This window comes from Cyprinodon tularosa, unplaced genomic scaffold, assembly GCF_016077235.1.
Source record: "Cyprinodon tularosa strain WSP-4 unplaced genomic scaffold, ASM1607723v1 ctg610, whole genome shotgun sequence".
Classification (NCBI taxonomy): domain Eukaryota; kingdom Metazoa; phylum Chordata; class Actinopteri; order Cyprinodontiformes; family Cyprinodontidae; genus Cyprinodon; species Cyprinodon tularosa.
Window position 1 is genome coordinate 122,046 of NW_024039353.1, and position 20,455 is coordinate 142,500.

General features: G+C 37.1%; 1 protein-coding gene across 1 annotated transcript in view; it reads right to left on the minus strand.

Annotated features, from left to right (window-relative positions):
- Positions 1-5,353: 5,353 nt before the first annotated feature.
- nipal4 (NIPA like domain containing 4) overlaps positions 5,354-20,455 on the minus strand; it is an 18,848-nt gene continuing 3,746 nt past the window's right edge. Inside the window, exons 2-10 of the mRNA XM_038307466.1 lie at positions 19,484-19,588; positions 15,297-15,434; positions 12,670-12,726; positions 11,209-11,299; positions 10,958-11,118; positions 9,937-10,104; positions 9,737-9,816; positions 8,395-8,607; positions 5,354-8,256 (exon numbers count right to left, since the gene is read on the minus strand). Of these exons, the coding sequence (XP_038163394.1) occupies positions 8,065-8,256; positions 8,395-8,607; positions 9,737-9,816; positions 9,937-10,104; positions 10,958-11,118; positions 11,209-11,299; positions 12,670-12,726; positions 15,297-15,434; positions 19,484-19,588 (1,205 nt within the window). The 3' untranslated portion in view covers positions 5,354-8,064. The remainder of the gene's footprint in view (positions 8,257-8,394; positions 8,608-9,736; positions 9,817-9,936; positions 10,105-10,957; positions 11,119-11,208; positions 11,300-12,669; positions 12,727-15,296; positions 15,435-19,483; positions 19,589-20,455) is intronic.

A 20,455-nucleotide genomic window follows, 5' to 3' on the forward strand; every position in this document is an offset into this window, starting at 1 on the left:
GATTGTTTTTTAAACTTTTACGGTATAATATTACACCTAGAAAAGGATATATATGTGCTGTGCTGCTATGCAGCAGACTGTCGCTTTAAAACCATTTTTTAAGCATTAAAATGATAGCAAAGGTCTTAAGCTGACAGATGATCATCCAGACAGAAATTGCAGGTGGTTTCCTGTCTGTCAGCTTGCCTTGAGATGGTTCAGCTGCAGGATAATTAGTCCTTGGAAGTTCCAGGCTGAACACCTACAGCAGCAGAGGGTTTTCCCATAGCAGGTGCTGGAATCATCCCCTCAGCTTAGAGAGGTAAGCATAGAGGGCCATGTCAGATAAAGATCAGCCGACCACATTAGATATGTTGCAGTCAGTCTGCCCCGTTTTTTAGTAAAATATTGGCTATGCACAGTGATGAACAATATTTTCCCTTAAACTCATTAATAGTGTTTGAAAAAATAAAGCAGATCATCTAATTTCTAAAGGGATTAATTAAGGGTCTAATTAGTTAATCACCAGGAAGAAAAGAAAAGAATATGTCTGCACAATGCATTTGTAAAATTTTTGACCATTGTGATAAAAACAATGGTTATCAGTTGTACAGAAGTACATTTAGATTAGCAAAGATGACAGAAGCAAATGCTAGTACACTGGCTTGCAAAAGCATTCATGCCTCTTATGATTTTCCACATTCTGTCACATTACAACTACAAACATACCAAAAGACCGATGTTATATAATTCTAAAATATAAATACATTTATAAATGATTCTTCTTTTCCTTTTTACAAAAAAAAAACTGAGAAAAAACTGAGTAGGCCATTATGCAAAAGTTTAAGATCCCCTGAGTTATTACTTGGTGGAATCACCTTTTCTTCAATTACAGAAGCAAGTCATTTAGGGCATGTCTCTTCCAGCTTTGCACAACTAGTGAATGAAATTTTCCCTTTTCCTTATTCGCAAAACTGTTAGAGCCCTGTCTAATTAGATAAAGAGTGCTAGTGATCAGCACTTTTCAGATCTTGCCAGAATTTCTATTGGGTTTAGGTTTGGACTTTGAGCTATTCTTAGGTGGATAATGATTGTGTTAAATCATCCCGTTGTAGCCCTAGCTTTAACTTTAGGGTTGTTGTCCTGCTGGAACTACCGTGTCAGTTTCCAACAGGTTTCATTCCAAGATTTCCCTGGATTTGGCTCAAATCACTGTGACCATCTTTCCTGTACCTGCAGAAGAGAATTGCACCCACAGCATCAATACTCCCTTATCGTTTTTTCTTCTCCATCGACTTTTCTATAAGCTCTTTTTCTCATGACCTCATGACACGTTATGTCATGAGGTCATTCATCCCTGCTGTCATCAGACTTTACAATGCGGCACCATAACTGTCATAACTTTTGCAGTAACTAATGTGAAATCACTATGTGCAATAATCCTGTTAAATAAGAGAGTTCAGCTATATATATGTACATATATATATACACACGTTTTCCTCCTTTTGACACCTTCTTTTGACTATTGAGCTAATGTGATCAGTGAATTTCTCCTTATTGAGTTCAGTAAAGTAAAAAGTTACCATGTTTTTTGTTTTTCTTTGCAACTCAGTTTTGCAAGTTATCAACAATTTTCCATGTCTCAACATCAATTATTGTGATTGCTCTAGTGCTTTCTATTTATTCATCTGTAAATCATAATGGGCCTCATGTGACATGATTTAAATTGGTTGGCGTAGTAAGAGATGCAGAGGTCTCACTGACAGCTAGAGGAATCATCTGGTTGTAATGATTGCCTCAAAGGGTTGGGCAGAATAATATTAAGTTATAAATACCATTTTTTATACCATGCTTCATGAGTTTTTTTTTTATCATTCTGTTGAAGCATGGTTGAAAAGCAATATCCGGCTTTCATTTGTTTTGTTTTTCATAAATCTTTTATTTATGATTTTGTAATATTCAAGTTATTTCTGTTTATTTTCAATAAATGTCCACAAAAGTATTACTTTGAACTTTGTTTTTTGTAATTTTGTCATTACCACCTTCCTTTCTTGAGCCAAACTGCTTTGCTATATTGAATTTAAAGTCAGTCCAGTTTATTTATATAGCGCCAATTCACAATAAATGTCATCTCAAGACAATAGTTGCACTTTACAGAGACAATTCAACCAGGTCATACAGTCAGATTGGTTGAAAGTTTTCTATTTAAGGAAAAGCAGCTGATTGTATCGACTCAAAGGCAATCCCTCACACCAAGCATGCTTGTAGCGACAGTGGAGAGGAAAACTCTCTTTGAACGGTAAGAAACCCCCAGCAGAACCAGACTCAGTGTGAGCAGTCAACTGCTGAGGCCAACTGGGGTTCAAGGAGACAGAAGGAGAGATACAGAAAGAAGCAGATATACAAAAGACAACTCCTAACTAGTTCCACAGGCGGTCCCGTCAGGAAAGACAAAGCCAGGCACACTAGCTCCGATCCAGCTCTTCTAATTTTGTTTTACTTTCTTGACTGTCAAACCACCTCTTTTCCTCCTTTTTTCTTCTCCTCCATCTCTGTCTTTCCCATTCAAAACTGCTGCTAAATCTTTCTCTTCCTTTTCTACCTGAGTTGCCATTCTGCACATTCACATACCAATATTTCACCATCGAGACCAAGATATTTTCCCAGTTTGTATTTCCATCTTAATCAACATTTTCCATTGACTAACATTCATTTTAGTTCCTGTAATTATGTCTAACCATGACATTTATCTATGAAGCTAGATTGGTCTAAATTTTGACAAATCCACACACACACAGTACAAGATCCACACACTCACAGAATGATTCATACAAGCACAAAAAAATACACACATGCACAGCACAAGATCCACACATACAAAGAACAAGATTCTGTCTTGAGTTAGGGCATAACCTCTGCAATAGGTATAACTTCTGCCCCACTCATGTACGTCTTGCATAACACTCACCTGTAATGTTAATCAATGAGAATTGTTCCACATCCACCGCTAGTCCTTCGAACGTTGCCGTCCACATACGTCTTCTCTGTCCTTCACTGTCACAATACAGAGCCGAGCTATTTTTAGTTCCAGTCCGGCCAGGTCAAGATCCGCAATTGCAATCATACAAAACATGAAAAAGAACGCAGAGAAGATCCGGTTTGTCAAATTAAAATATAGTAACGACAGCTTTGTAACCAAAAATTAGAGCATAATTCTTAAATATTCCCAAAAAACTGTTTAAACTAATTAATTAAATCATTGGATGTAAACTATTAGTACTTCATCATACCAGGAAGCAGATTTCTCATCTCCATCAAGATATTTATTTTATCCTGAGAGGCTTAAAAGTTTAATCAAATCCAATCACAACAGCTTCCAAGACTTCTCACGCTTCTCACAACTTCAAAAAAAACTTCTTATCACACTGATAGATGAAGAGATTGAGGTGGTTTGGAGGTAGAGAACAAACCAATCTTGTAGGATTATTCCTTTTACAAAAACCCACAACATAAAGAAAATGTTTGAGCAGAAATGTGTGTGATTGATGCTGATGGTAAGATTTAATTTTGTGATATTAAATTAACCATTCATTACCACATGTTTTTTTCCTATGAAATAAATATGGCGCATGCTCTCCTCAAGCTCTTGTGTGACCTTGTGCGCTTGTCTGAATCATGCTCTGTTGATGTTGTCCTGTGCATGTATGAATCACATAGGTGTATTTGTGTATTTTTGATATCTAACTCCATATTTATCATATATCTCTAACCCAACCTTAGACTTAGTCGCTCTCTAACATTAAAAATGGGGCTCTGCCACATTAGCCCCAGTAGCCCCACATGGCCTGTTGGCCCTTAGACTAGTAAATATAACAAAAAAGGTCCTAAATATCTAACATAAGCAAGAACACACACACATTATGTCACACTATCCTTTTGGGGACTTTCCATTGATTCCAATTTATATTGCATTGATTTCTATGGACTAACTCTAACCATTAGCAAAGCATGCCTAACTCTAAAATCAATTCACACCTCAGTTGTAAACCTAACCTACACCCAGATAAGATAACTTCTCCTCATGGAGACCAGTTGTTGTTCCCCACTAATACCTATAAGTCCCCAAAATTGGGCATTTTCCTGGCAAATTGTGCCCACATGGTAAGAAAAACATGGCCACACACACAAAGTCTCAAACTGATTGTCAGTTTGTGTTTGATCCTGATTGTTGATGCCTCCACCTGAAACCACCGGAGTAGGTCAGGCTGAATCATGTTAAATGCACTGGAGAAATCAAAGAACGTGATCCTTGCAGTGCTGTCTGTCATATCTTAATTAGTGGGTTTTTTGAAGCAGGTGTACAGTTTCATGGCTTCTTCACAACAAACTCCTGCTTGAGTCCTGATGGCTGCTCCTTTGCTTATGGAGCTGTCACACCTTGGCGTTTAGGTGAACCAACAGGAGTCTGTCTAGAAAATAGAGCTCCAAAACTAAATTTTCATTGAGCAACACTTTCAGGCAATCACTGAAATCGGGTGTTTTGTGTAATGAATTTATCAATAAGACTTCTGCACCTGTTGAAAGGTATGTTGGTTCACTGTTCATGAGTTAGGTATTTTAATTTGTCTGGGACATTTTTTTTTTTTAGAATTATTTATTTAAACAAAGATTATAAATCAATAATTTATTGAACAAAATAAAAATTTAATAAAATTTGTGTTTATTATTATTTATATAGATATATATAAATACATATATTGTGCTTTTGGATTTAACTGCTGTCTTTGACATGGTTGAGCATAAAATTTGTATTTCTCATGTGGAGCACTGTGTGGCTGTCAGGACCACTGCCTTAGTTGTTCAGGTCCTCTTTGGCAGAACAAACTCTTAGTAAAATTTGGGAACTTAATGTCCTCTGCCACTCCTTTCCAGCATGGGGTACAACAGGGATCAATATCAGGCCCCTTGCCTTTCTCCTTGTACCTGCTTCCTCTTAGGCTCATCTTCAGGACAGATGGAGTTTCCTTCCACTTTTATGCAGATGACTCCCAGGTGGCTTCTTAAAACACACCTGTTTGTTGAGGCATTTTCTACATCCTGAGAGCTTGACCCAATTTTATTGTATTTTTTTGTATCTGGTTTTAATTATTTTTAATTCTTTATTGAAAATTTTTATTGTTTTATTTTAACTTGAAATATGTTTTTTAAAAACTCTTATTTTAGCTTGTCTGTATTATGCTTGTCTATTTCAATTTTGCTGTTGCTTTCAAATGCATGTACAGCTCTTTGATTATCTTTATTTTTAAAGAGCTTTATAAAGGGGTATGCTATACATAAATACATAAAAACACAGACAAAATGGTGCGAAAAGGTATTTAGATAAATCAGTTTTATTTCTTAACAAAGTTCTCAAAAGATTTGAACATTATATAACCAGTTTGATCTTTTTCCAGACAAAACATATTTGGACTGAAATGATTAGGAGGAGAAAACAATTCAGGTTATATCTGAAACCTACATTTTTGTTCTTTGGTTCCCTTGAGCTTCATAAACTGAAATGTCTTCAGCAGCAAACAGTCAAGTTTCACAATCTTTATCAAAAGTTTTTGATCTACCATGGCTCTACGGTTTGGATCAATATATAATCTTTCACTCTGTAAATTGATGAGGTCCACACCTGCTGTAATCTGTACAGCAGGTAGTCTGAGTCCAGATACTTGAAAACCAGCCGACTTCATAGCAGAACATTTCGACTAGCATAAGAATCTCAGCTCATTCAATGCTGCAGATAAACAGCTCACCATTAATTAGGCTGACCTCTGATATCGGTATTCAGCTATTTGCATAAACCATCTGTATTAGCATCTGTCAATAACAGATGACCTGTCCTAACAAACTCAACTTGAACTTATATCCTGACTGTTTTGTCTGCTTCATATACTCCAGTCTTCAGCTCAGAGGAACATACTGTAAAGATGGAAAAACTATAGGAGTCTCCACTGATTTCCAGGCACTACTAGGAACTAAAAAACTTAAACATTCAAGTATTACTGATTACCAATATGCTATTTCTCTCTTAAGTTTGAAGAAATAAAAAAATGTAGTTAATAAATTCAAGGGCTCCAGGTAAGACCGCAGCAAGCTTTAACTTACAGAAAACACAGGCTCATAGACGAAACTAGTAAAAACTTTGCTCAGACTCCCTTAACAAGTGTAAATGTCAGAGGTGGCAAATTGTATTTTGATTAAAGCTTCAATAGTTTGAAACGCTTTACAGAATTCCCTCTTTGAAATCATGAATTATTCAAAATGATCATTGCTGTTTCATTTTAATGGAATCTTTTACCTAATGCAGACTTTTTGGTCAACTAATCTTAAAAGTAAAAACCAATAAAAATCAGGCTCTCTGGGACCTGATATCACATTTGTAGAAATTTAAATGGATCTAAACATCAAAAATATGTTTACAACAATGTTTAATCCTAATTAAAACTAACTAATTAAAGGCAAGCATTAAAATAATCCCCCTCTTTAAAACATTGTGGAGGATGTGGTTTCAGCTATTTTTGCAATGCTTTCAGAATAATCTATTCAATTTCTTCCGCATCTGGAATGTTTCCTCCAGCCTGGAATCTCAGAAGTGGAAACCAATGAGAAGTTGTAATATCGTCACTTTATCTTTCTTTTTTTGGGGGGGGGGATAACGTTTGTAATGGAGGAATCTTTTCTGGAAAGATGGTCCAAAAGCTTATAAGGAGACTGAAACACAGACTACAATGGAATAACAAATTGTCCTGTTTATAGGGTTTGGCAGCTAGAGTAAGTGTGATTTCTGGATACCGGTTGTATTCAAACTACCTTAATATAATAGTCATTTACTTTAACAATAAATGGTTATTTTGAATCCTTAAAACACTACATGGATCTGTCCATGACGGCGGCCTTAGCTGATACAACCTGGTTTCCGTCCCTTTAAGAAAAACACTTCCAAGTTGGTTCTAAGATGTCCTCTAAACATCTTAGTGGTTTGTTAAAAAGCAGCAAAGTAATATGCAGAAGAATGAGGAAATAGACCTCCTCCCTTAATTGATCTCTAAATCACCAAAGTAGGTTGTGGCAGCGGTGTTATGTTTAATATATAAAGTCATAGGAAGAAGAGAAAGAAGATACAGTAAGTCTTTTTTAAAGCCTATTTAAAAGATAAGTTTTTCAAATTAAAAAGGGCAACTTGGACTGTACCTCTGAATACAGTCATTAGGATTAATCTTTCTCCTTCTTAAAAATGTTTGTTAAACAATAAAAATACCTACGTTTTTAAGTATAACAGATGTGTATACTTCTGCGTAAATTTTATAGTTTTACCTACCCATAGTATAATACTATAAGGCATAAATTGAAATGTTTTGATTACATTCCCTAAACAGTCATATTAGTTGAAGCAGAGATGCAAGTTATCATCTTCATGATGTAAGTCACAAGGTTAGGGAAAGAGAATGGGAAGATACAAAGCAACTAATTAGATATAACAGCCTACATTTATAACAAATAATATAATTCCTTTTCTCAAGGGCCAGGCTTGATAAAGAGGAAGCATGTTTGCATCCTGAAGTTAAACTTGCAGCAGGGAACTATGGCAGGTTTTGTGATATGATTGGAGTGTCAAATGATGACACACAACAGCTAACAATCCACCTGGTGGACACATTATATTGAGGTATACCAAGAATCAGTTTTTTTTTTTTTTTTTTTTGGCTCATTATCATTTTTTGACACATAGGACAACTTGAGCTACAGTGCTCTAATTGTACCATTTCTCTGCTAAACTTAGAATAAATATTGTTAAAGTGTTGTCTAAGACTCATGTTCTATAAGAGTTATTCAAAGAGTGATCGCTCTAGGTATAAAGAACTGGGAATAAGCCCCGAGGTGTAAGCACCTTCAGAGGGCAGCAGCATATATTACACTGCCATGTGAGATTAGGTGGACCAACAGAATAAACTGAAAATCCAGCAAACCAGAGGTCCAAAAGTTTGAAAAAGTGCTTGAACTATCAGTAATAATGAGTACACAAACATTTTCTGTCTTTCAGCTGATGATGAAGACTCTGGGTCCCTCTTCTCTCATAGGAGGTAAACTTTCTATCACTACATTGTCAATCAATCCATATTTATCCTCCTTTTTATTCCTCCTTCCTCTTCCACTGGCTGTGATCTCTTCTGTAAGACCCTCCCTCTCCACTGGCTGAGAAAGCTGATTGGACAGCTCCTTCATTGTAATCTGCATCAAGAGAAATTAAATCAAGCATCAGATTTCTGCACGAGGTTGCATCTTTATTAGTACAAAAAAAGGGGGAAAAAATACAACAAAAGCTTTCATTCATTCAAGGAGGGATGTAAAGGGGGAAGGAATGCCCACCTGCAGCTCTCTGAACAAGTGCAGCATGGCCACACCCACCACAATGACCAGGAACGAACCCAGTGTTGTGACAACATCCACAGCAGACATGCTGCTCCACTCCTGGAAGAGGATGATGGAGGTGGACAGGACCACAGAGGTGAAGAGGACATAATAGATGGGATACACCAGCAGGGTGTTGAAGGTATCCAGAGACTTGTTTAGATAGTTCACCTGCAAAAACAGACAGCTGACTTCAGTCTAACCAATACCAGTACCAAGGAGATGGATTACTGGGTTAGCAGGACAACTTCAGGTTTAACTGTACTTCCATTACCACAAAGTTGGATTCATTCTTAGCTAGGCCAGTTACCATGGTAACGTACTTTTAACGGTAAACCTGCTCCAGGCAGATGAGCTTTCAGGATAAATCTAGAAAACGCTCCACTCAGCAGCCAATCAGCTGTTCAGGAAACAATAATGTGCCCTTTCATTGAATTTAAAAGATTTAAAAGGGGAAAACAACTTAAACAAAACAACATCACAATTAAGGAACCTGGAATCCAAAAAGCATTTAAAACAAAATATGTGACAAATTGAGTATTTATTTATTTTTTTATTTTTTTCTCCTTTTTAACATACCAACCTGTTACTATTCTTTATTTGTTTTCTCCTATTTAATGTCATTGTACACTGCTGGCATTCACTTGTTTATTGTATAATTGAGATATGAAGCTAAATAAATAGAAATATATCCCTTGGATCACAATGACATTTACTAATATGAGCGACACAAGTTTTCACGGGCCAGACTGGCATATATATGCCTTTTTTCAAGCTCATCTCATGATCTCAGCTTTATTTTGAAAGAATTAAGCTATTTCTGAAATATTGCTAAACCTCTTCTGTCTCCTCCTTTGTTGCAGCCTCAGAGCTGGGTGTTGACAACCTCAAACTCAAACCTCTAAGGTCCACAAAGTGTTTTTTTATTGGGTAAGGTTTGTCTATAAGTAAGAAACAGTTATTATAAAGTTGCTATATTACAACTAGTTCAAAATAATTCATAAAATAAAAAAACTGATTAAACATTAATTCCAATACCTAAATACACTAAATGTGGGATCACTTAAAAAGAGTACCCCATCTTGAACCCCATGTCAGAGAATTTTATGTTTTGTAAACTTTTTAAAAATGTTGGAAATTGAGAAAAACAGATATTATGTTTGACCATGTTAATGATTACTGGTCTGTATAACCAGATATACTGTTTACAGCAATCAGGCTCAATATCATAAATTAAATTTGTCAAAGAAACAAAGTTGTTTGTGTATTTTCACTGTGTATTTTTGTAAATCCAACTTACCTGTGTTACTATGGAAACAATGAGGGTGAGAAGCAGGATCCAGGTGAGAGGGTTGGTGAGCACAGATATGTCATAAACCACTGAGTGAAGAGAAAACATGTTTCATAAAACGGTTTACCGGAGCACTTCTCTGGGACACTTTCACCAAAGGTTTTCAGGATAATGAGCATCAAAGCATACGGCCATTTGCAGCATCTCACCGGTGTTGATGGCGATGGCCAGGCCCTTCACAGAGGACACAGTGAAAGCTCCCAGCAATGAGCAGATGCTTATGTAGATCAGGATGTTAGAAGGACCATACCGGGGACAGAAATACAACACGAGGACCGCACACAGAACCAACACTGCCACAATGTAGGCCAGGAAACCTGACCGGACAAGCAGAGATGCAAAACAAATAAACACGGATAAGCAACAAGTTAGGCATCCATTTAAAGTATCAAAGTGCTAGCTACAAAAAGACTAATAATGATAACAGCTTTTCTAACAGGACCTGTAGAGGTGAAACCAGGTTTTGTTATGCTGTAGACATGAGTTCAATGACTGACTTTCCTTTCAATCTAAGCTGAGGGCATTTTCACCTTCATTTCATTAAAGATGCATCTAAAGTTTATCAGCAGTTACATCCACCTTTGTGCATGAGACACTCAGACGTATCGTCACCCTATAACCCTGGTTGTCAACAGTTACTGTGAGTTTGTGGTACTCCGATTGCCCAATTCTTTTCAATCTTAAATCAAAAAGGAAAAAACTGTTTTTATGTGTTTAGCCAGGTAAAATTCTGCAGTCACAGCTAAAGAAATGATTTAATTGATTAAAACATGCAGCAACAATTAATTTGAAGTACTTTAAATCATTGACACTGTAAATACTATTTGACTCGCAAGCTCTTTTACAGGAATTGGGCAGTTTACTAACTAATGAACACTGAACATTAAGTGCCAGTTAAAAGCCTAAACATCTTCATTTCATTTACCAAAACCGGCTCCAACTTTGTTACGATAAAGCTAAAAAAAGGTCTTCTATTTTGTGACTTAATCAGGATCTTTATGTATTGATTTTTTCAGCATAATTTTACCTGATTTAGCTTTTCTTTTATAATATTACAAAAAAAAAAAAAAAACATTATATGCGCAGTGGGTGTAAGAATACAACACAAGTAAGAAAAGCAAAACAAGCAAGTTATCCATATCTGGAAAAATAGTAGGCTTCTCTTCTCACCTGGCTCCAGCAGCTTATTGGTCATATCCTGTAGAGATGTTACTTCCTGTTCTTGTGGAGCATGAATTACCAACAGAACGCTGCCCAGTAGGCACAGAAGGCAACCAAGCTTTCCCACCACATTCAACTGCTCCCCCAGCAGGTGGGATGAGAGAACTGCACTAAAAAGCAAATAAGTAAAACATCATTAAACGGGATAAAATACAGTATGTTGATAACTCGTCTACGACTGTGTGGAAATCTGCAGCTACCTGATGAGGACACTAAGTGCTCCTAGCGGAGTCACCAGCGTGGCCGGAGCAAACATGTAGGCCGCAAAGTTGCACACCTCTCCAGCTCCCACTGCAGAGATACTTAGACTTAGACAGCTTTTATTGTCATTTTGTATGCAAAATGAAATTTAGTTTTGAACAGCTCTCATTACATTTCCATTTCTTAAAGTGCAGCCGTGATCAAATGTAGACAGGTACATCACAGACAAACAAAAAGTACAAATTTTATAAAAACAGAAACAGCAACCTGTAGTTTAAGTTTTACTTTTAGGTCATAGTTTCACCCTTCAATATAATCTAAGGAGGCCACCAACTTTGACTGTTTTCAGGAAATGTGTTTAATACAAGTTTGAGTGACATGAGTGAGTGATAAGAACCAACATAATACAAGCTTTAGAACTGTAAATTACAAAACACTTATTAATATAATGGAAAATGCAGGTGTACAAAATGAAGTTTTAACTAAAGACAATCACCTTAATATTAAGGTGTAAATAAATTACATTCAAATGTAAGATTTTTTTAAGACAAAATGGAAACCCAGAAAATAACCTAGTTAAAATTATTTCTTTTATTTTGAAATGATTTTAGAATCTATTCACTGTTTCCGGCTGGCTGCCGACCATAGTTTCTTCCCCAAGATCACTGCTGCTTTTTTTTTATCCTGGCACTGTTCTAATTCAGCCAATTAAGGCTCAAAAATGGCAAACTACCAAAACCCATGCATTTCCTTTTTATAGAAATGACTTATATATTTAAATCAGCTAAAATATTTTAAGCATTCTTATTTAAAGGCTGGAAACACATTGTTTGCATCCAACTCTACAAGCTCTGACGCTGTTTTTTTTTTACTTTCATACTTGCTGCATAGAGGCTCCCCCTATAGACCACCAGCCACACGAGATCAAGCATTCACTGGAGAGTTCATCCTGGAAATTCTCCCAGCATAAACAAGGTAGTAAATGTTAATCTGCAGCTGCTGCTCTAACAAACCTAAAGATCACCATTTGGTTCGTTAAAATGCTTCCTTGATTGCAGATGTTCAAGTCTGCTCTGTCTTCTTTATATACATATGTGATTCCAAACTAACCTGTACGGCTACAAACCTGGCTGGTTTACCTTATAATTCGTTAATTTGTATTTTGCTCAAAGCAGACGATCTGTTCTTTGTCACAGTATGTCTCCTCCTGTCTAACTTATCACAGTACTGTCAGATTTCTACATGGGTCTGATAAAAATAGACCAGGGGTTTCAGAAAATCCCTTGTGGTCCAGCTATGCATTCCACTAAGATGTAATTACAATGTCTTCATATGATAACGATCTTCTGTCTGATCATATTACCGGACTTTCTGTCCGATGTATTCCAACAATAAAAAAGGCAATAAACTTCTCCAGGTGTTTTGTTTCAGTTACACTGGAGTTTAAACCAAGCTCTTACTAGTTAAGAGTCCTCCCCACCACAGCCAGTCCTTAAGGTAGCCATATCCGCCATCACCTGCAAAAACAAACAGAGGTATATCCTTGTCAGGTAGCTCTGCCACTGTTGTTGGTGATGACATCCAAACTGAAATCATACAATGCCTTTAAATAGTATTTTTGTACTGTGGAGTTTGAAAATGTTGTCATTTTATAAAAACAATACTCCCTTGACTTCATTGAGATTTCATCTGGTAGACTAAAGTGATTGATAATTGTGAAGTGGAGGGAAAATTATATTGTTTTTCCAATTGAACATCTAAAAGCACTGTTAATACCTTTAATGTTATGCATTGTCATTTCTTTTGTACACACAAAGCTTTGAAATGTGTATTCTGTACAACATAATAAAAGATATAAACAGGTTAATTTGACAGTATATCTGCTCTGACAACACAAGCTCCAGGCTCAGACCTACAGCTCAGCTAGCTAATATGTTAATTAAAAAAAAGCTATTTACCATCAGAACCCCCCTAATAACCATTAACACCCCCCCAGGTGACCTCCATGGCCCATCCAGTAGGGACAGAGCCTTTTGTTTGTTTTTCCCCCAATTTTTGTGTTACACCTACAGTGAATTAATGTTGATGCTCCCCACCATCACTTAGAACTGAAGAAGCCTCTTGGATGAGATAGGAAACGTCTTGCAGAAAACTTCTTGTCAAGTTGTCTAAACTGACATTTTAAAGCTCGACGATTAACTGAATGACTGAGAATCTTCACAGACATAATAATACATCAATGAATAATCATGATACTCCTTTAGTTTCCACGTGATGATTATTCAAAAATAATTGCAGCAGACTTATGTCTGTGTGTGCAGTGTTTATGTTACCAGTTAAAAAACTCTTATGGTATGATCATCTAACCTGACTCCGCCAGAAGAATTTGCTCCGCATAACCATCTGGAAACCTTCCATTGAAGTAATTTTGGGAAGGGGCGAAAATACTGGTTAGCTGATTGGCCTATGTTGGTGATAGACGGGCCAAATAAACCAATCAGATCAACGAAACATATGACGTACTAACAGCCAGGCTACTCTTGCCGAAACCAGTCGGGAGAAGAGCAAAAACATCTTTTCCTCTTAGAAAAGCCTCCAGAGCAGTGTTTTGCTCTTCTTTCAGTGAAGAAATACTCTGTAATTCCGATGAAACTTGCTCGATAGCCACGCTAACGCTAGTTTTATCGGCTGAAGCCGCCATGTTCTTTAGACTGAACTGTCGCGCTTCTCGTTGCGTCACACCTCCACCCGCCTCAAAGCCAACGCTGATTGGACGTTCGTTTGGTGAACGGCTCCAAATTTTCTTCAACGGAGAGTCTCCAGACTGATTAGCGAGTGAAATCTTTATAGCTCGCGAGATCAGGATGGTCTCACGAGGCTAATGATCATCTACCTGCTAGCACCAAGAGGTTATATTGGGACCATAGCAAAACAACCCATTAGGCCTATCGACCTGTGAAAACAAGCAGTTGGAGAATATCTCCCTCCTGGAAGCACCTACTATAACCTCGCTGTGCCTGTGCTTTATTGACACTATCACACTCCAATCAGGAAGGAGTGATGGGAGGCAGAGCGGGATGATTCCAGCTCAAAATTAAAGCAAAGTGGTTCTTTTAGAGGCAAATCTGCATCAGGTGGTAACCTCTCTTTTTTTCTGCTAATGTCTAAGTTGTTAAAATCTATTAAATGTCAGAGGGAGGTCACAGACTTTGTTCAGCCCTCAGAAGTGGTATGATAGGATGACGTCATGAAATTGGCGGCACCCAAACAGAGAGGCTGCTTCACTTTGAGGTGTTGGAATAAAACAACTTTATTTTATAAGAAATAAATACCCAAATATACTATATATTGGGACCATAGCAAAACAACCCATTAGGCCTATCGACCTGTGAAAACAAGCAGTTGGAGAATATCTCCCTCCTGGAAGCACCTACTATAACCTCGCTGTGCCTGTGCTTTATTGACACTATCACACTCCAATCAGGAAGGAGTGATGGGAGGCAGAGCGGGATGATTCCAGCTCAAAATTAAAGCAAAGTGGTTCTTTTAGAGGCAAATCTGCATCAGGTGGTAACCTCTCTTTTTTTCTGCTAATGTCTAAGTTGTTAAAATCTATTAAATGTCAGAGGGAGGTCACAGACTTTGTTCAGCCCTCAGAAGTGGTATGATAGGATGACGTCATGAAATTGGCGGCACCCAAACAGAGAGGCTGCTTCACTTTGAGGTGTTGGAATAAAACAACTTTATTTTATAAGAAATAAATACCCAAATATACTAAAGGAATTATTTCATTATACATTTAACTACTGTATAGGGTGGATAAAAGGATTAAAAATTCATGATAAAAGTACATTTAATATTCATATAAATAGTCTCTATTAGATTAATATTAAATTTAATCTTATGAGCCCTCGCTAGTCCATTTCTGTTATGTATAAGTTTTCTATTTATAGTTTCTCTTTTTATTAAAGCCAAAAGTTCATTTTTGTTACCATGTTTGTTGCTACAGTAGGGATTTTTCTTCCAGCTGCGTCGCCTGAGAGACTGAGTAAACATCAACCACATGTCAACATCCATGTCTGCTCACCTGCTCTGGTGTGTCCATTGATGGCCAATCGAAGGAGAGCTTTCTTCTTGAGGATGACACTACCACCAATCAGGAAGGCGGAAAGCAAAGCCAGGGTCAACCCCAGCCACATGTTGTAAGAACTGTATGTCCGCAGATCTGTAGACAACAGTCAAGGGTGCGTGTTTAAAAGGGTATGCAACCATTTTTTATTTTATCATTAAATGCTGAAACTGTCACAACTTTGGATCCCAGCCCGTCTCTTCTGCCATCATTAAGTCTATCCACAACACATCACCACATGGTACACACCTGCCTCCTCGCTCCTAAGAGAGACTGACTGCTTACAATTTTCTTTTGTTAGGAACTGTATGTCCCCATGACTCAGAATTAAGCAGAAACGATTGATGCTAACCCCTTCCCCAAAGGACTCAAACAGTTTTAGACTCTCCTCAGCAAGAAGGATGAGTTCCATCGGGGAAAAAACCTCACCACTAAAACAGCTTTCAGTCTGCAGCTACTCCCACTAACACTGCAAACACTATTTAGTTTAATTCCTTAGTGTATATTATTAAAGATACTCAAACAAGTAAAACCATTGGACTGCCTTTTAGCTTTATGCCACTCTTCTGTCACAGTTCAATTTTTCTAAATATTCAAAAAAAGTGCATAGTTTTTTCATCAACAAGTTGTCTTTGACTGAAAACTTCAATAACATACTCCCGTTTTGCTTCAAAATGAGATAATAAAACCCAGCTGCAGGCTGAGAAGCATTAATGACTGAATTTAGATTTAGTGCTCATAATAAACAGCGTACTCTTGGTTCTCCTTAGGGGGTCACATATGAGTAGTGAAAGCACTTTGTGAATCTACGTTCACTATGACAATATAAATGCCATTGAAAATGAAACCATCTTATACAACTGTTAGCAGTGAAGTATTCTAAAAATGTATGGACTAGGGGAGCACTGATCGATCAGCCAGCCAATTATTTCAGCCTCAATTTCCTTCATTTTGGGAGATCTGTGATGTGCTGATACTAAGATGTGAGACTGATCTTTTCCACAGGTAGATCTTTTCTACCTCTGCAAAGGTCTGTTAATCAATGCTTAAAACTTTTATTTACATCTGAGAGCAGTCATTTTAGAAGCTGTTATTTATTATATATTTAACAGGTATTGATTAATGTCTTTCAGTAAGATAAGTTTAAAATATATAAGGGGTTTTGGGATCTTATAACAACTGACATTGTCCGTTATTAAAAAAAATCTGTATCACTCAAAATCAGCATGTCGGACTTTTCAAATGGTGCACCCCTAGGATGGACCCATAAAAATCGTCGGATTGATGCCCACTAGTGTAAAAACTCCTGGGAGCCAAATGTATAAAATGATCAAACAGTAAAGTTACTGAATAAATCGATAAAACAAATGCAAAAACCTACCACTAAAGTGAAAACAACAAAAAATTTGACAAATAAAAGACGAAAAAAAGTAGAAGAAACAGGGAAGCAGTTTTTAATCGACTTAAAGGGAATGGAAGTAAATATCTAAAACAAGATGTAGGAGGACACCAAAGTCAGCCAGATACAGCAAACATATGCTAAAAAAAACAGTTTAATTAAAGAACAATTAGTACAAAGCTGTGTTAGAATAACAACCAGCCATGTTAGTGGTGTTTGATTTCACCTGCTACACAACAGCTGATGTCAGTTTCAGGAAACTCAGTTCCAGGAACGGAAAGAAACCAGAAGCAGATCAACTTACAGCTGTTTATTTTTATTGTGCCACATGCGTTGCTGCTGAATTAATAGACTACATTTGATTAAACTGAGAGCAAGATTCCAGAAATGTGATATATCACAGAGTATGAAAATTACTAAGGCAAGGCAACCTTATTTCTATATTGATGAGCCAGTTCATAATGCTGCACAAAAACAGCACAAACTAACAGAAAATCAGTACCCGGGGGTAAAACTTAGCGAAGTAGGATCTCAATACAAGGTATTTGTCTTTTTAGAAATAGAATTCAAAAACTGAAACTAAAAAGATGCTGATCTTATAATTTAAATAATGTGAAATATTGGATGATTATGACTTACAACTAATAAAGTTTTCTCTCTAGGAAAGAAATACAGAAACATTTAGTGCTAAAAGTATTTTTATAAACCGTACCGTATCCACTGCATATCTAATGGGACTCTTTTTGCTAGGATAGCTGCATCATACCAGCATCAACTTGCAGCAGGAAAACCAGCCTGTGGCGCTGTTTAGTTGCAATGGAGGCCCATGTTTCCTGGCACCAGTCTTCAGCTTGTTCTAAACTGTTAGTCAATCCCAGTGATAGCATGGTACATATGGTACAAATAGTACATAAACTGCATTTCAATTAGTTTCTCACAAAATTGCCAGATTCTTCTGTCATTACATCATAGCATGATGCTTTGTCCTGTTCAGACTCCTCGTTATGTGGCCGACAAATGCAGCCCTCTTTTTGCTGTTTTGAAGGACAGGTCCGGTGTATCCTACATAGCTTTGGGTATCCCATGATTCACTGGGAGTCCAAGCAATTGCCACATGATTTCCAATGATGGTTCTGCTTAGCAGTGTAATAAACCTCAACATCTGACGTTGTTTCCTGCGTCTGTAAGCCCTGATTAGACTGTCGTTTGCCATATCCACTTCCCAAAAGCCGACTCTGTCAAGTAAAATTCACCAAAGAATTATCACAATGATAACCAAATATAACTTCCTGAATATAATGGGCGCCGCCATGTTGATTTGCTAGTTTACCTCTAGAGAGCAGTAGTACCGTAGATTGTCACTAGGAAGCGAGGAACCATGCTAGCGTTATGTGTAAATGGTCATAAGGAACCAAGCTTGGTACGGTTAACTGATCCAAGCTCGGTAGTGTAAATGTGGCTATTAGCAATCATTAGGCAACTTCTGATGGATATTAGTTTGCACACAGACAAAAGAAGAGAATATTTTTGCACACTGCACTTTTTTTCATTTCAAAAAGTATTTTAAATTGTTTTCAATCATGTATAATTTTCCTATTTCATAATTGCATACCAGATTCCAGTAAACTACATTTATGTTTGTAATTGCAATGTGATAAAATGAGGAAAAACTCAAACATTATGTATATTTCTGCAAGCCACTGTATTTGCACACAGAGGAACCATGTGTTCTAACTCTCCAGTTTCAAACTGCTCTACAAGCCAAGGCAAAAATTTAATCTAAAATATCTAGCAATAAAAACAGAAGTTATGTTTCATGTCCAGGGTATTAATTAAAGCTGTCGCTATCTCAATGTTTTCTGCGCCTCACTTCATCCGTTCTGAACAGCCAGTTTCATTAGAAATGGGGTGTTTTTTGTTTTCATATAAATATCCTGAGATTCATGAGCACTACGGCAACTCTTATAAACCTAACAATGACAAAAAGTATTTAGTGCATATACAGTATACACCATTAAAACAAATGTAAGTAAAACTTTACACAGGGACAAAATAAAACACCTTTAAGTATTACCTGAAGTTTCAGCTTTTATGGGCTTTGGACTATCATTTCAAATAAGAAAAAAATCTAAATCTCCAAAGCTGTTTTAAATAAGAGAAGCACCACAATTCTTCGAAGCACTACCCCTTTAAATACACTATATTATTAATAAAACTTTTACCCTGATAAGCTATTTTATCAGCATCTATTTTAATTGTTTGGGGGCTGAAGGGTTCACAGAATGCTGCTCAGACTGAGCCTGTGTCTGCTTGAGGTTTTTTCCTGTCCACTGTTGCTACATGCATGCTCGGCGTGAGGGATTGCTGAAACTCAAAAGATGTGAGGGATTGCTGCCAAGTCAGTGAGTCGATGAAATCAGCCGTTTTTTCTTAAATAGAAAACTTTGAACCAATCAAACACAGAAAACCCTACAAAGGCTTTTTTTTTTTTTTTTTTTATTTCTTCAGTTCAATTTTTTTAGTTTCAAATACAACTGAACTGCAGTAAAAACTAAGCTACTCAGGGGCCACTTTTTTAACCAAATTTAAGCCTGCAGCTGTAAAACCCAAGCATGAGTCATATTTCCAGAACATCACTGAGGCGGATACCCAAGACAAACTTCATGGCTGATATAAGGCATGTTTACACAAAAACAAAGGACAATGAGAGGCTCTCAGCTGTTCAAAGCGTTGAGGGATGAGGTACCTGTTGTTTGTAAGCTGCTGTTTAGGTGTGTAAGGATGACAGTTGGATCTGCGGTGACTAAACATACAGCAGTCTGGGAGCCACACCGCAACATCAGCACAGACCCTGAAGAGACATGAAGCATTCACAGAAGATGAGAATAATTTGGAAATGTTTGATTTCACTAAAATCAGGGCAATATTCAAGCTTTTATTTTCTCATAAACGCATCATATCTTAGATTGTTACAAAGATAAACAATCATGATTATTGTGATCGTAAAACTAACACAGAAACTGTACTGTATATAAATAATGAAGGCGGTTCTTGTAATTTTCCTGTTTTTGTTCAGTGGACAGAAAACAAACACTGAAAGATCCACACAGAAAACAAGTTATGTCTTTCCTCTCAAGGTCAACTTCACTGTATGAACAGAAAAGACATCCCTCAAACATCAGAGCTCTATTTATTACCTAATGTTGAGACACTGTGACTGATCTTGCAGTCAAGGTGGTAAAGGAGCTCGGTGAAGAACTTTGTTGTCTGGTGCCACACAAATGGCCTAAAACGCAAAACAGACCAAATCAAAGACCAATTCTGTTATGAGAGGAGGAGGTTATGCAGACCTATTAATATTGATTCCTGGATCACTGGATAACAAGCTGGGCTGAATGAACAACATGGGCAGAGGCATAAGAAAGGACAAGAAGGACGTCTTTCCTGAATAGGATAAATTCATTTAAGATCTGTGGGAATTTAGTGGAGATGTTTTATCAGTCTGTTGTCTGCGCCGTCTTTTATTTTTTACACTGAGATGTGCTGGTGTGGTCAGTCGTTGGCACAGAGAAAATATCCTGTGATTGTATATCTCTTTATCTAGTACAAGGACCCCAAAGAGCTTCATCCTATGATCAGTCATTAACCTGTTTATAATGTAGCCACAAATTCTCTCACAGTGGCAGAAAGGAGAACACTGCACAAACTCCTTCCTATT